At 40.1% G+C, this 14,602-nt stretch overlaps 1 protein-coding gene across 10 annotated transcripts in view; it reads right to left on the reverse strand.

Moving 5' to 3' along the window:
- Nucleotides 1–14,602, reverse strand: part of LOC104597958 (U5 small nuclear ribonucleoprotein helicase) — a 156,926-nt gene that overhangs the window by 36,371 nt on the left and 105,953 nt on the right. For all 10 annotated transcript variants that reach the window (XM_088903295.1, XM_010259770.3, XM_088903296.1 and 7 more), the window contains exons 39-40: nt 11,960–12,115; nt 11,737–11,880 (exon numbers count right to left, since the gene is read on the reverse strand). In XM_088903295.1, the coding sequence (XP_088759421.1) occupies nt 11,737–11,880; nt 11,960–12,115 (300 nt within the window). The remainder of the gene's footprint in view (nt 1–11,736; nt 11,881–11,959; nt 12,116–14,602) is intronic.

A 14,602-nucleotide genomic window follows, 5' to 3' on the forward strand; every position in this document is an offset into this window, starting at 1 on the left:
TTTCCATTATGTTAGTAATATAAAACATATCTGGCCGACTGGGAGAGGTAATTCTCTCTCATTCGAACCAGACTTTTCTTCTCTCCTTTTCTCCTCCTTTCTCTCTCTTTCTTTGTTCTTTCTTCTTCTCTCTTCTTGGCTGTTATCAGACTAACAGAACTCAAGGGCAGGCCGAATCATAATATGGTATCAGAGCACAACTAAACAACTCGGATCTGGCCAGATTTCTGTTTTCTGCGAACCTAGTCTAGGGTTTTCTCTTGATTTCTCTGCCATCTATTGGAGATAAGGGAAAGGGCTGAAAAGGAGTGGTCGCCCTCTTCCCTTGGAGGTCTCTATGCCTCCAGTTGTGCTGTTCGTGGTCGGTTGCTGTGGTTTCTAAGAAGCCCTCCCCTAATCGATGAAGAGAAGAGGGCTGATTCGTGTGGTGCAGTGGGTGTCTTGTGTGGTCTGATTTTTTTTTTTGTGTGGTTTGATTTTCGGGTGATGAGGTATGAGATTTCTATGCATATTTTTGTTATGAATCAAATAAGAAGTATGTTTCAGATCGTATGGTGGGATTTCAGACTGTAGTGTGCTAGGGTTTATGCTGTTTTTAGTGTGATTCGAAGGGGGAGTGGTCCTCGTATAGTGTGGTGAGATTTCAGGTAGTCGTGGGGTAGGGTTTGTGGTGTAAAGAGTGCAATCTTCAACAATAACAAGTGCTGAAACCAGTGTGATCAGTGTGCCGAATTCGGTAATAACAGAATTCGGCAATGGGAGATAGCAGTGATAGAAAATCTAATGTGATGATACCTACTGACTACCTGAATGTTCAAATGACCTCCATTAAATTGAATGGAGAGAATTGTGTACCTTGGGCTAAATCTGTAGAAGTTTTTTCTAAAGGCAAGGAAGAAGGTGAAACACATAAGGGAGGAAAAACCCTCCACTGATTCTCATGAGTATGATGACTGGGAACAAGAGGATGCATAGATTATCATGTGGTTATAGAACAGTATGGAACCCAAGATTAGTGTAAATTTCATGTTTCTTGACACTGCCAAAGATGTGTAGGACCATGCTAAGAAGTTGTATTCTGGTCAAGACAATACAACCAGAGTATATCAGCTGTATCAGAAATACTTTAATCTGCAACAGGGCAATCAGAGTCTTGAGGAGTACTATGCTAGTAGAGAAACATCCGTAATGAGTTGAATGTTTATCACCCCCTCACTTTTGATGTCAAAATTCAGCAACAACAGAGAGAACAACTTGATGTGACTCGATTTTTGGTGGGGCTGGAATCTGAGTATGAACCAATGCGGGCTCAGATACTAGGAGGGTCAGCTATCCCTTCCTTAGAAGAGGTGTTCACTCGACTTCGGAGGATTTCCATTGGATCTACTGAGAACTCTAATGTTTCTGATAGATCAGCCTTTGCAGTATCGAAGGGCCGTGGTGTTAGATGTGGAGCTCGGGGAGCTCAGTCTGGCTGTAGTGGTAGTAGTGGCCCGGTATATGGCTGGAGTGGTGGTGGTGGACCTGCGTATAACCGTGGTGGTGGTCGTACTGGAGGTAGAGATTCAGGGGGAGCCCATGGCAGAGGACGTGGTTCGGGTCCGAGGAGGTGTACTCATTGTGGTATGGATGGACATACCATTAATTATTGCTATGACTTGCATGGTCCACCCTCAACTTGGGCCAATCATGCCATGACTAGTGACACCAGTTTCAGATAGGAGAGTCGTTCAGCTGATCAGATGCCTCCTACATCCACAGATGTTCCCGGGAAGGAGATGGTGAGTGTTACCCGTGATGAGTATGAGAGGTTTGTCTAATCCACATCTCAGCAGAACACGACTACTCTCGCACACTCAGGTATGCTTGTTTGGCATCCACACCCAATCCTTGGATTATTGACTCTGGAGCCTCCGATCACATGATTGGAACTCCATGTGTGTTTTCTTCCCTCTCTCATTGCTCAACATCACAATCTGTTACCCTTGCTAATGGTTCCACATCCTCCATTTGTGGTGTTGGCAATGTTAAGATGACCCCCTTATCTTTATCCTCAGTTTTGTATGTCCCTAAATTTCCATTTAACCTTATGTCTGTTAGTAAGTTGACCAAGTCACTCAATTGCTCTATTACTTTTTACCCTTCTTCGTGTGTTTTTCAAGATCTCAAGACGGGGATGAAGAAGATGGATTGTATTATCTTGACGGTGGTGGAAGAACATCAACAGTTCTCCAGTCATCTCTCTCTCCTCTCTAGTGGCACTGTCGATTTGGTCATCCTTCGCAGAAAGTTTTGATGTCTTTGGTTCTTTCGTTGAGTCAACTTTCTGTTTTAGATTGTGAGTCGTGTCAGTTGGGGAAACATCGCCGTGTTCCCTTTAGTCCTAGGGTTGATAACCGTGTGTCGAGTCCTTTTTCTTTGGTTCATTCAGATGTTTGGGGTCCTTATAAAGTGATGTCATACAATGGATATAGATATTTTGTCATTTTTGTTGATGATTATTCAAGGATGACGTGGCTCTATTTAATGAAAGAAAAAGTGAATTGTTTACCATCCTCCAAAAATTTTATGCTGAGATTCGCAACCAATTTGGTGTTCACATTAAATTTTTTCGTTCCGATAATGGCCGTGAATATTTCTCTTCATCATTTCAAGAATACTTGGACCAACATGGCATTATACATCAGACCTCATGTAATTACACCCCACAACAAAATGGGGTGGCTGAGAGAGAATCGTCATCTTTTGGAAACAACTCGATCCCTCGTGCATCACATGAATGTTCCCAAACCCTTTTAGAGTGATGCGGTGCTTACTTCTTGCTTCTTGATTAATCGGATGCCCACATCTATCCTTGATGGTCATTCCCCATTCACTGCCTTGTTTCCCACCTTGTCTCTGTTTCCTCTTTCTCCTCGGATTTTTGGGTGTGTCTGCTTCGTCTATAATCTGGGCCTCGGGAAGGACAAGTTAGATGCACGATCCATTAAGTGCATCTTCCTTGGCTATTCCCGGACCCAGAAAGGGTATGTGTTATCATCCTAGTTCTCGACGTTCCTTTGTGTGTGTTGATGTTACCTTCTTTGAGTCTATCCCGTTTTTTCTTGGGGTCCGGTGATGTTTCTTCCTCCTCATCACCTCCTCCTCTTTCACTTCCAGTTGCGGATTCTGTTCCTCTTGTTCCAGCTGTGACCAAGTCCTTGCCTCCAGTGCCACCACCTATTGAACGGCCACCTATCCGTCAAGTGTATACACATCGCCCACATGTACCGGCTGCTCCTCCTCCAGCTCCATCAACGTCGACAGATTCGGCAGTTGTCTCCACACCAGCCCCAAACCCAGTATCTGATCTTGATCTTCCCATTGCCTTGCGGAAAGGTAAATGCACTTGTACCCTTCATCCTATTTCTAATTATGTTTCACTCACTCACCTTTCCGCTTCCCATTGCCAGTTTATCTCTTTGTTATCCTTAGTTGTTGTCCCTAAGGATGTCCAGGAAGCCCTTGCCTCTCCAGGATGGTGCCGTGCAATGGAAGAAGAACTCTCAGCTCTAACTCATAATCATACTTGGGACCTCACCACTCTTTCTCCTGGGAAGCAGGCTATCGGTTGTAAGTGGGTTTATACTGTTAAGTATTTACCTGATGGTAGTGTAGAGCGACTAAAAGCTAGATTGGTTGCAAAAGAGTACTCCCAAACCTATGGTATTGACTACAAAGAGACCTCCCCAGTTGCTAAGATAGGTTTGGTTTGTGTTGTGATCTCTCTTGCTGCTATGTATGATTGGCCCCTCTATCAGCTTGATATCAAGAATTCATTCTTGCATGGTAATTTGCTCGAGGAGGTCTATATGGAGCAACCATCGGGGTTTGTTGCTCAGGGGGAGGATGGTAAGGTATGTAGACTAAAGAAGGCTATTTATGGGCTTAAACAGTCTCCTCGAGCATGGTTTGGTAGGTTCAGTGAGGTGGTAAAGAAATTTGGTATGAAACAGTGCCAAGTTGATCATTCAGTCTTCAGTCATGACTCTCAGGTAGGAAAAATCCTATTGGTGGTGTATGTAGATGATATTGTTATTACCGGGAATGATAAAATGGGCATTGACAGGTTGAAGACTTTTCTACAGGAACATTTTCAAATGAAGGACCTTGGTAAATTGACATATTTCTTAGGGATAGAAGTAGCAAGGTCTAAGCATGGTATTAATTTCTGTCAGAGGAAATATGTGCTTGATTTGTTGGAGGAAACAGGTTTGTTAGGTGCTAAACCAGCTGAAACACCTATGGAAACAAATACTAAGCTGAGCAGTGATATGGGTGAAGTGTTTGAAGACCCTGGCAGATACCGGCGACTTGTAGGTAAACTGAACTACCTAATCATTACTCGGCCAGATATTTCATTTGTGGTTAATGTGGTAAGTCAGTTCATGTAGAAACTCTGGTTCCTCATTGGGATGCGGTTCTAAGAATTGTGAGGTATTTAAAAGGGGCTCCTGGTTATGGTTTGATATACAAAAGTGGTGGAAAACTTGAAATAGAAGGATATACTGATGCTGATTGGGCCGGTTCTATGTCTGATAGGAGATCTACCACAGGCTATTGCACTTTTCTTGGGGGTAATCTGGTGACGTGGAAAAGTAAGAAGCAGATAGTCGTGGCGATAAGTAGTGCAGAGGCAAAATATAGAGCTATGGCACATACTACTTGTGAATTAGTGTGGCTAAGGAACCTTCTATAGGAGATAGGATACAATGTTAACACTCCAATGAAGCTCTACTGTGACAATCAGGCTGTCGTTCATATTTCTTCTAATCCGGTGTTTCATGAAAGAACCAAGCACATAGAGGTTGACTGTCACTTTGTGAGAGAGAAGGTGCTAAGTGGAGTGAGAAACACTGCATATGTTAACACAGGGAACCAGTGGGCAGATTTATTTGCTAAAGGGTTGAGTCGGGAAAGAGTGAACTACATATGTAACAAGCTAGGATTATATGATATATACTCACCAGCTTGAGGGGGAGTGTTAGTATCGAGTATATAGGGGTATTTCTGTCTTTATACTTATGTTGAGGTTGCTGATCTGTAATATTATATTAGAACTAGTGTCCCTCACTTAAGTAAGGGCACGTGTGTCTTTTCCATTATGTTAGTAACATAAAACATATCTGGCCGAATGGGAGAGGTAATTCCCTCTCATTCGAACCAGACTTTTCTTCTCACCTATTCTCCTCCTTTCTCTCTCTCTTTCTTTCTTCTTTCTTCTTCTCTCTTCTTGGCTGTTATCAGACTAACAGAACTCAAGGGCAGGCCAAATCATAATAACACTCTTAATAAAACTTTTACATGAAAAATCTTCGGTTTGGTAGATCTCATATTTGGTAGAACATCAGAAATTCACAAAGTTTGGAAACAGCCTCTCTGTGTGTGTAGGTAAGGCTCTATACATCTGTCCCTCCCCAGACCTCACATTGGTGGGAGCCTCGTGCACTGGGCTGCTCTTTATCAGCAATCCACAAAGTGATCATGTCAAGAAGCTGATTCTCTTCTAAATGGTTGAATAACTTTTCATTATCTTGAAAATATCCCTTAAGAATATAGAAAATTACAATTTTACAAAGAATAGAATCTTGAAAACAATAAAACTTTTAATTGCACAACATAACTATTCACCAAACACAAAGCACTATTGTCAGATCTAGCAGTGGTTACTCTCATGAAAGAAACCACATAATTTGATTGAAGAAAATTGACAGGATGTCAACAATATATATAATTCAAGTCAATTATTAAATGCTTGTTTTTTATCAGTAACCGTAAAGAATTTTATTAATTGTAATAAAGGTTAATGTACAGAGCATCTAAGGGATGGTTAGCCTCGGATAACCATCCTTGTGAGATTCATTATCAATTACAATTTTTTATTATTGGCACCATTCAGCATGTACTATTGTCCTGGTCGGGGCAGAGGCAACCACTTCCCTCCAATTTTTTATTATGTCATCAGTCATGTATGGTGCAAAGAGCTCCATGGTTCTGACCCAATGTGCCAACTTGATACAGATATTGTCAATGATATTCCTTAAACCATTTTTCTTTGTCATTGAAGATGTGGGCATTCCTTTTTTCCAACACACATCATAGGATAGCTACTCTTGCACATTGTAGAGAGTCTATGGGCTGATCTATTGTTTGGGAGCACCATTATATTTTGTATCTTATGTATCATATAACTGTTCTTTCATTCATTCTTTCTTTTAATTGTACTTGTCAAGGGCATAACTGTCCTTTCACACATTTTGTAACTTAGAAGTATATAATACAATCTCCTTGGGTGTGGGGACACATTAGACACACCCACATACATCTTTCTTCTAGAAACCTATCTTTGACATATGGTATCAGAGTGCTTCACATTTCCGTCATCTTATCGAGGTTTGAAACCAGCTTTTGAAAGGTTGTTTCAAGAACTTTCAGATCTGCTCAAGGACACCGATTTGGATCTTAGTTGAAGACTGTTCTGATCAATATAAAGCTCATCAGTTTTCTCAAGAAAGATGCCATACAGGTTAGGTTTTCTTTTGTTTCTTTCAATCAGCTGAACCAAAGGCTTGGGTCTCTAGATCTTCTGTCACCCTAGGGTCTTTACATTGCTATCTACTTGGTTTGAAGTTTGGACTGTTTCTAAAAAGATTTCGAACCCTACTTCTGGGCAGCAGACCTGAAACTTGCCTTTTTTGGACTTTCAATACTTCTTTTTTTGTTAGCTGAATTTCTTCACTAAAACCTTCTACTACTAAGAAGTTGGCTTTAAAACTCTTTCTGAAATGCTTTGGACAGAAGAGATATCCTATCCGTGAGTTTAGATGGAAGCAATTACTCCTTGTGGGAATTCCACTTTCAGTTTTATGTTGAGGGGCAAGGTCTATGGGGTCATATTGATGATTCATCACCCAAACCCAATAAATCTGATAACAACGGGTTAAAACAATGGAAGATTGATGATGCCAAGATAGCTTCCTGGATTCTTGGATTGACTCGAAGACTACAAAGGAGATGTTTGATAATATGAAAAAGGTATATCAACAATCTAATATTTCTAGACAATATCAGATTGAAACTGAAATATTCTCCTATAGACAAGGGGGGTGAAGAAGATTCAGGATTATTATGCTGGCTTCGTAAATCTGTGGACTGAGTATGAACTTGTGCATATGGATGAATCCTTGACAGCTTGTTGTGTTAAGACTATGAAGGGCCACTTTGATAGAAGAAAGACCATCCATTTTTTGATGATGCACTTGCGACCTGAATATGAGGTAATTAGATCTAATTTTTGGAGTGGAGACACCACCCCAAGCCTAGAAGTTATCTTGGAAGAACTTCTGAGGGAAGAGAGAAGATTGGTAACTTAATTAGCTATCAGTGGGAAGCAAGATTTGGGATCAGAAACTATTTTTTCTAGCAAAAAGATCGAAACTCAAAAAGTATCTATCTAAGCTGTAGTGTTATAAGTGTAAGGAGTTTGGCCATGTGGTTTCTCATTGCACAAAAAAGAACACTTGCACCTATTGCAAGCAGTATGAACACATCATAACTGAGTGTCCTGCGTGTCCACCTAAGGGAGGTATTATGGGTTACAAGAAAGATCAAGACAAAGCCTTTATCATACAAGCATTGAATTCAAATGGTGGTGGTATAATTCCCTCCTCTTTAGTTGTGCCTTCAACTAAGAGTGAGCCTTCTAGTGTTCTTACTAAGGAGAAGGTGTGACGGTTGGTATCTATGGCTATTTCTTCTGCACTTTCAGCCATTGGGCCATCTGGTGAGTTTTTCTTTTATTGTTCTTCACCCAGTCACATAATAGATTTTGGTGCCTCTAATCACAAGACAAGGGCACATTCTGGTCAGTACCTTAAACCTTAGTCTCTTAATAAGCATATTATTACAACTAATGGTGAAAACTAGAGACTCAGTTGTAGTGATTTATTCTTACATACTTCTGCTTCTCAGTTTCATCTTCCCAAAACCCTTCTTGTCCCTAAACTTACTATTAATTTAACTTCTGTTGGACAACTTGTTGAGGAAGGTAATATTGTATCTTTCTCTCGTGATGGTTGTTCGATTCAAGACCAATGCACTGGGATAGTGAAGGGAATGGGACATAGACTTGGATGGCTGTTCACTCTAGGGTTCGAGAAGACACCGGGCTTTATCTTGTTTACTTTCCACCACTCCTAGTTCAGAACTAGTTTGCAGAAATAATGAGTGGCATTTATGGCATATAGACGCTTTGGTCACCCTTTTGCTAATAAACTAGGATTCTTATTTCATTTTGGTTGTTTTGTCTACTAAAGCTACTTATTTCACTCATATTTCATAATGATGTCTAGTGGCCTAGCAGCTACCTATTCATGGCCTCTCTTCCAGCTTGATGTTAAAAATGCATTCCTTAATGGTGATTTGCAAGAGGAGGTATATATGGACATTCCAATTGGTTTTTATGAAAATGTTGGTGAGGGAAAAGATTTTAGGCTAAAGAAATCATTATATGGATTGAAACAGTCACCTAGGGCATGGTTTGACAGGTTTAGAGGGGCACTTATCCGGTTTGGATATACATAGACTCAGCCTGATCACTCTGTGTGAAAAGGAGAGAAGCACTTGTGTCAGAATTGATTCTGCATGTGGATGATATAGTTATTATAAAGAATGATCTGAGGGAGATTGATGCACTCAAGAAGTCACTACAACAAGAGTTTGAGATCAAGGGTCTAGGTGAACTAAAATATTTTATGGGGATTGAGGTTGCAAGATCCAAGCATGGGATATTCATCTCTCAGAGGAAGTATGTGCTAGACTTACTGCAAAGAAACTAGGAAGATAGGAACTAAACCATCTAATACTCCTATGACCCAAACCATAGGATTAATGCTTTGGATGGTGAATTGGTTAAGGATGTGGGGAGATATCAGAGGATGGTAGGCCGACTATTATATTTATGTATGACACATCCAAACATTTCCTATGCTGTTAGTGTTGTGAGTTAGTATATGCATGATCCTCAAGGTCAGCACTGGGAAGCCATTGAGAGGATACTTGCATACCTAAAGAAGCATCTTGGTAGAGGGATTCTATTCTCAGACCACGGGAATTTAAAATTGGAGTCCTATATAGATGCAGATTGGGCAAATTGTTTAGATGACAAGAGATTTACATCAGGGGTATGCACCCTTGTAGGAGGAAATTTGGTTTCATGGAAGAGTAAAAAATAGTTAGTTGTGGCTAGGTCAAGTGTAGAGGCCAAATATAGATCTATGGCTCATGGTGTTTCAGAACTACTTTGGGTTAGATCCTTGCTGAGTGAGATTGGGATAAAAGCTGAGGAGCCTATGATATTATATTGTGACAACCAAGTTACAATCAATATTGCCCACAATCCACCCTATAAGGGCATATTAGTCATTGTACCTTTTTTTAATTAAAAGTATAAATGCTAGTGAGGAGGGTGGCCAGATTATTGGCTCTGTTTTTAATTAGTTATTGGCTCTCTTCAAGAATTATCTTTTTCTTTACAGATTCTTTGGTTCAGGTGTTCAGAAGTTTTCTACTAGGTTAGTCAATTCGTTTCTTCTCCTTGACAACCACATATGTCGGTTGTTCTTCTCATTATTAGATATCTTCGTGATACTTTGTCTCATGGATTATTTTACTCATCATCATCATCTTTAGACTTGACTGCTTATGTTGATGCTGATTGGGTGGGATGCCCAGACACAAGAAGGTCCACAACTGGGTGGTATGTTTTCCTGGGTGATTCTCTTGTTTCATGGAAGTGTAAGAAATAACAAACGTAAGTTCAATCAAGATAGCCTTGAATCCTTTGTTTCATGAATGTACAAAGCATATTGAGGTTGATTGAAACTTCATTTCAGGTCAGTTCCTTGTGGCCACATCTCTCTTCCTTACAAACTGATGCTTCTTCCCTGACATTAGCTTAAGGGGGTGTAGCGAGCCTATGGGCTGATCTATTGTTTGGGAGCACCATTATATTGTGCATCTTTCGCATCTTTTGTAACTTAAGAAGTATATATCTCTAACACAGATCTCCACAAGACTATCTCTCTTTATTGAAGGAAACAGAATGAGGTATCAAACAGATTTGTGAGGTCAAACAATGAGAAAAAGTGCTCTTAACAAAACTGCAGGAGAGTTATGGATTGAAAGAATTGCCACCATTAGCTTTGCACAAAGGGCATAAATGAATAAACACCAAGAATATATTTTCCACAGCAATGTATTCGACATGTTTATTTATTTATTTTTTTAATGAAAAAACCTCCCAACAGAAATGCTCAAATCCTAAGTGGCCCCAACCCTCACTAAATGGCCTTAACTAGAGAACAAGAGCTTGAGGGGCCCAAGGAGCGACTAATAAAGAAAGAGGCACAAAAGAATAAACCGAAGGAGTTGAGAGTCCAAATTCTTGAATCTTACTTAGAGAAGTCAAAGAAAGTTTCCTCTAAAGATTCAATTAAGGCTAAGGCCTTTGGGGTTTCACAGTTCCTAAGCTCCCATCTCAAACCCAAATTCCAAGCTAGACATTGAGGGGGGCGGGGGGGAGGTCATGCAATCAGGTATACTACTACTGTATGGGCATGAGGATAAGGAGAATAAAGAGGGGTATTTATCAATAAGTGGAAAGTCCCCAACCAAAGGTCTAACCATAGTATGATTTTTTTGCCAAATAGAACACCATACTAATGAATTGTAGAAAGGAAGGGAGTAGGGAAAGAATGAATTTCCAAGGAGAAAAAGGAGTTGCTCATGCTTGTAAACTTGAATCCTAGCCATTCGTATCCACACCATAAATGCATTTAATGACTGCATGACATATTATCAGAATCCTTAGGAAACCTCCACAACCTATCCCTAGAAGTGAAGAGTTTCTGAGAATGATCCTACTCCAATCCTAGGCCCCCTTCCTTTAAACTCATATAGACCATCTTCTAATTGATCAAGTGGTCCTTTTTGGAGCTACACGGTTCAATGAAAAGGCCATATTCTCCATCCTTGATGAAGAAACTTCAGACAGGCCTAGCCCTTGTCCTTTTAAAAAGCTACAATTTTTTTATCTATAATTGTTTAATTCTATTAGGGATGTGAAGAAAGAAGTACATAATAGAGTACCCCCCTTACTTCAGGGAATATGATTGAGTCACACATTTGGCTATAGCAACCTTGTAGTTGGAAATTCAAGAGTAAGCATAGGCTGGATGAGGAACAGCAATCCAGAACAATGGCAGCTAAGGTATCATTTAAAGGAGGATAGACCTCTTGCCACTTCTATAAACATCTCAATCAACTAGGTGTGAAGATCAGCCAACTCCTTAGAAGGTTCTCTAGATAGGAAAGAGTCTAAATGACAGGTCTTATATTGGGGACCTAATTCTCTGGTGTAATTTGTGCTCTGTTTGGGATGATGTCTTGGGGGGAAGTAGCACGCTGGAGGGGTTATGTCTCATCTTCTTTGATTCTCCATTTGTACTCCTTGTACTCTTTTGTATTCTCGTTACTAATAAAATTTATTTGATCCTAGGTCTTCCAGCATGATAGCTATGCAAATGTAAATAGAAACCATAAAGTCTTCCGCGAACAGAAAATAATGGAAGAATATGTTTATGACAAGCTATGCAAATGTAAACATATACAAGTAATCACCAAGCTGTGAAACTTTACCAATCGCCGGAACAGGTAAGTCCAAGTGAGATAATGCACTGCATCCTCTTTATGGCATATTGTACCAGAAACAATCTCTGCATTAATGTGATCATGCAACTGCTCCCTCAGATTACTTTCAACTGGGAATGGTTCATAAAGAAACTGCCAATAGAAAATGAAGGTTATTCCAACAATTTCAAACAAGTTTCCTTCTAAAAGTCTAGAAGATGAAGTTTATTACCTTCTTGTAGAAGCTCTTTTTGGGTTCATGAACAAGAATTACGGCTTTTCCATGTTGGTCAAATTGTGGTCGCCCTGCACGGCCCATCATCTGCAAAATGTCTGTAATGGGAAAATCGACATATCTTTTAGCTTTCCCATCATAATATTCCGTTCCCTGCATCAGAAACGGATCTTTATTAGAAGATTAGATAATGTCTGGAACATCTAAATAGCCATATGTATCTATGTGCTGACAAGAACAATTTAGGGAACCATACATTTTGATAGACCTCATTACTATCCTTGTGGTCCACTAGGTGCATATTTAGAGATGAGCTTACAGACTTCAAGAACTAATGACACTTTCAGAGGGTGGGCCTAGGTTGCTTCTTCCTCTGCCTCTACAAATGATACTTTTAAACATTGGGTCACCCACTCCCCAAGGTTCTAATAAAACTGAATTTTGATGAGCACTCACTTGAGAAGCCAGGGAAATTGGGCAACATTACCCCAAAATCCAATGAGAAGACTTTTTGAATATCATGTTTGAGTATGTCTCAACAATCCTGATAAAAAGCCATTATAAAACCCTATGGTCCAAAAGCTTTGGACCTATCCATTGAAAAGATTGCTTCCCTTATTTCCTCCACCTCAAAATTCCTCTCAAGACATAATTTAAGGTCCTCGGGCAATTTAGGCCAATTGAACCCTTCCAACCTTGTCCTGTCATTTAGGGGTCTTCTATAAATGGATTTGAAATGATTCATAAAGGCCGCTACAATCTCATTTTGTTGAGTGAGAGTAACATCATCAATCACAAGCTTAGAGATGAAAATTTTCTTTCTTCTTCCTTTTTCCAAAGCATGAAATAACTTTGTGTTTCCATCACCTTCTCTCACCCATTTGTGTCTGAATTTTTGCCTCCAACAGATTTCTTCTTTAACATGATATCCTCCAGTTTCTTCCTCAACTCCCATCTTACCACATCCCTTTCATTGAAAGTTCCCTCTTCTTCCTTTGCATCCAGACTCTCAATTTGTCTAATCACCTCTTGTTTCCTTGCTTCTAATCTCCCCCAATTGCTGGACGTTCCATTTCTTTGATTCTTGCTTTTAATTCTTTTAGCTTCCAATGGAACTTCATTCCTTCCCAATTCAAATTGGGATTACTTTCATTCCACCAATCCTTTACTTTCCCTACAAATCCTAGGCCACATAACCACATTTTCAAATCGAAATGGGGTTGGGTTGGGCCTTTGCCACCAAACTCCTCCTTACTAATGGAAATTAGCAATGATAGAAGTTAGCCTAGGTAAGGCTCTAGAGAACCTTGTTGAACTTCCCCATACTTCTAGTGATGCTTTCCCTTGAATTATTTGTCTCCTCAGTGAACCTAATTACATTGAAATCCTCAACTATACACCACGGTCCCTCCCAAAGTCCTGATATCTTCCAACTCTTTCCATAACGCATTTCTCTCTCTATATCCATTAGGATAATAAATATTTGTTAACACCCATTCAAAGCCACCATCTACTTGTTTGAACTTAATGGACTCTATGAATTTACCCACAAGTTCTACAATTCCCTTCATGACCTCATTTCTCCACAATGTCACTATGCCTCCTTAGGAACCCTATGAAGGACTTATTGCCCAACTAATACCCCTAGCCCTCTAAAAGCTTCTAGCTCACCTGTTATGAAAGTCTGCCAACTTAGATTCCTGAATCATTACTATGTTTGGATTTTCTTTCCTTAACACATCCTTTACTAAGGTTCACTTCCTTGGATTCCCCAAACCTCTTACATTCCAACTTATAATCTTCATTTCCACCTATTTGACCTGCCCCTCCCTCCTCCCTCCTACTTGTTCCCTCTTCGCCTCCCCTTTCTTTCACTAAACTCCTTATCTCCTTCCACATCCAGCCTTAATCTCTCTGCTTCACATAGCTTTCTTTTTCTAACCTTCCCTTCTTCCTTCTTTGTCCTCAAATAGACTTTCAGCTCATTATTTTACATCCTAACTTTTCAACAAAGTCAACCACTGAATCTTCATTTTCATTATCCTCCCACTATCTCCCTCCTCTTTCCCCTTACACCCCTCACAACCTCCCTATGTTTCAATCGCATTCCCAACCACAAAACCTTCACAAACTTTACTTTCATTTTTCCTCTCCTTCTCCAGCATTCCCAAATTCTTCTTCCTCTTTCCTCTTCCTCTTGTAGCTCCAACTCCCTATTTTTTCCTTCTCCTTCAACATCACTGGCAAGCGGCTTAATTGTTGCTTGAGACCCTGGAACAGAAACATCGAACACAGAACATAGGTTAGTACCCAAAGCAAAATTAATTAACAAACCTGGACTGGGCAAGTAGGAAGACTCAATGACAAGACCAAGGGACTTAACTCTCTTTTCCTGTTCAAAATTCTAGGAGCTATTGGCTACCGCAGGGATAATATGTTGGGAGAAACTTCCTAGTCTTGTTTCACACTCATGTTCATTTCCACAGTTCTCTAGCTTATCCCCGCTTGGATTCTCCTTGTGAGTCCTCTTGTGATTGTCCACTATTTCCTTACGAACACCCTGCCTAGAGATTAATCTCTGGTCTGGTACTCCTTTGTTTAGTCTTTGATTTTCCTCCCTAACCCAACATGTACTGGCCT

This window comes from Nelumbo nucifera, chromosome 4, assembly GCF_055504915.1.
Source record: "Nelumbo nucifera cultivar China Antique chromosome 4, China Antique-T2T, whole genome shotgun sequence".
Lineage (NCBI taxonomy): Eukaryota > Viridiplantae > Streptophyta > Magnoliopsida > Proteales > Nelumbonaceae > Nelumbo > Nelumbo nucifera.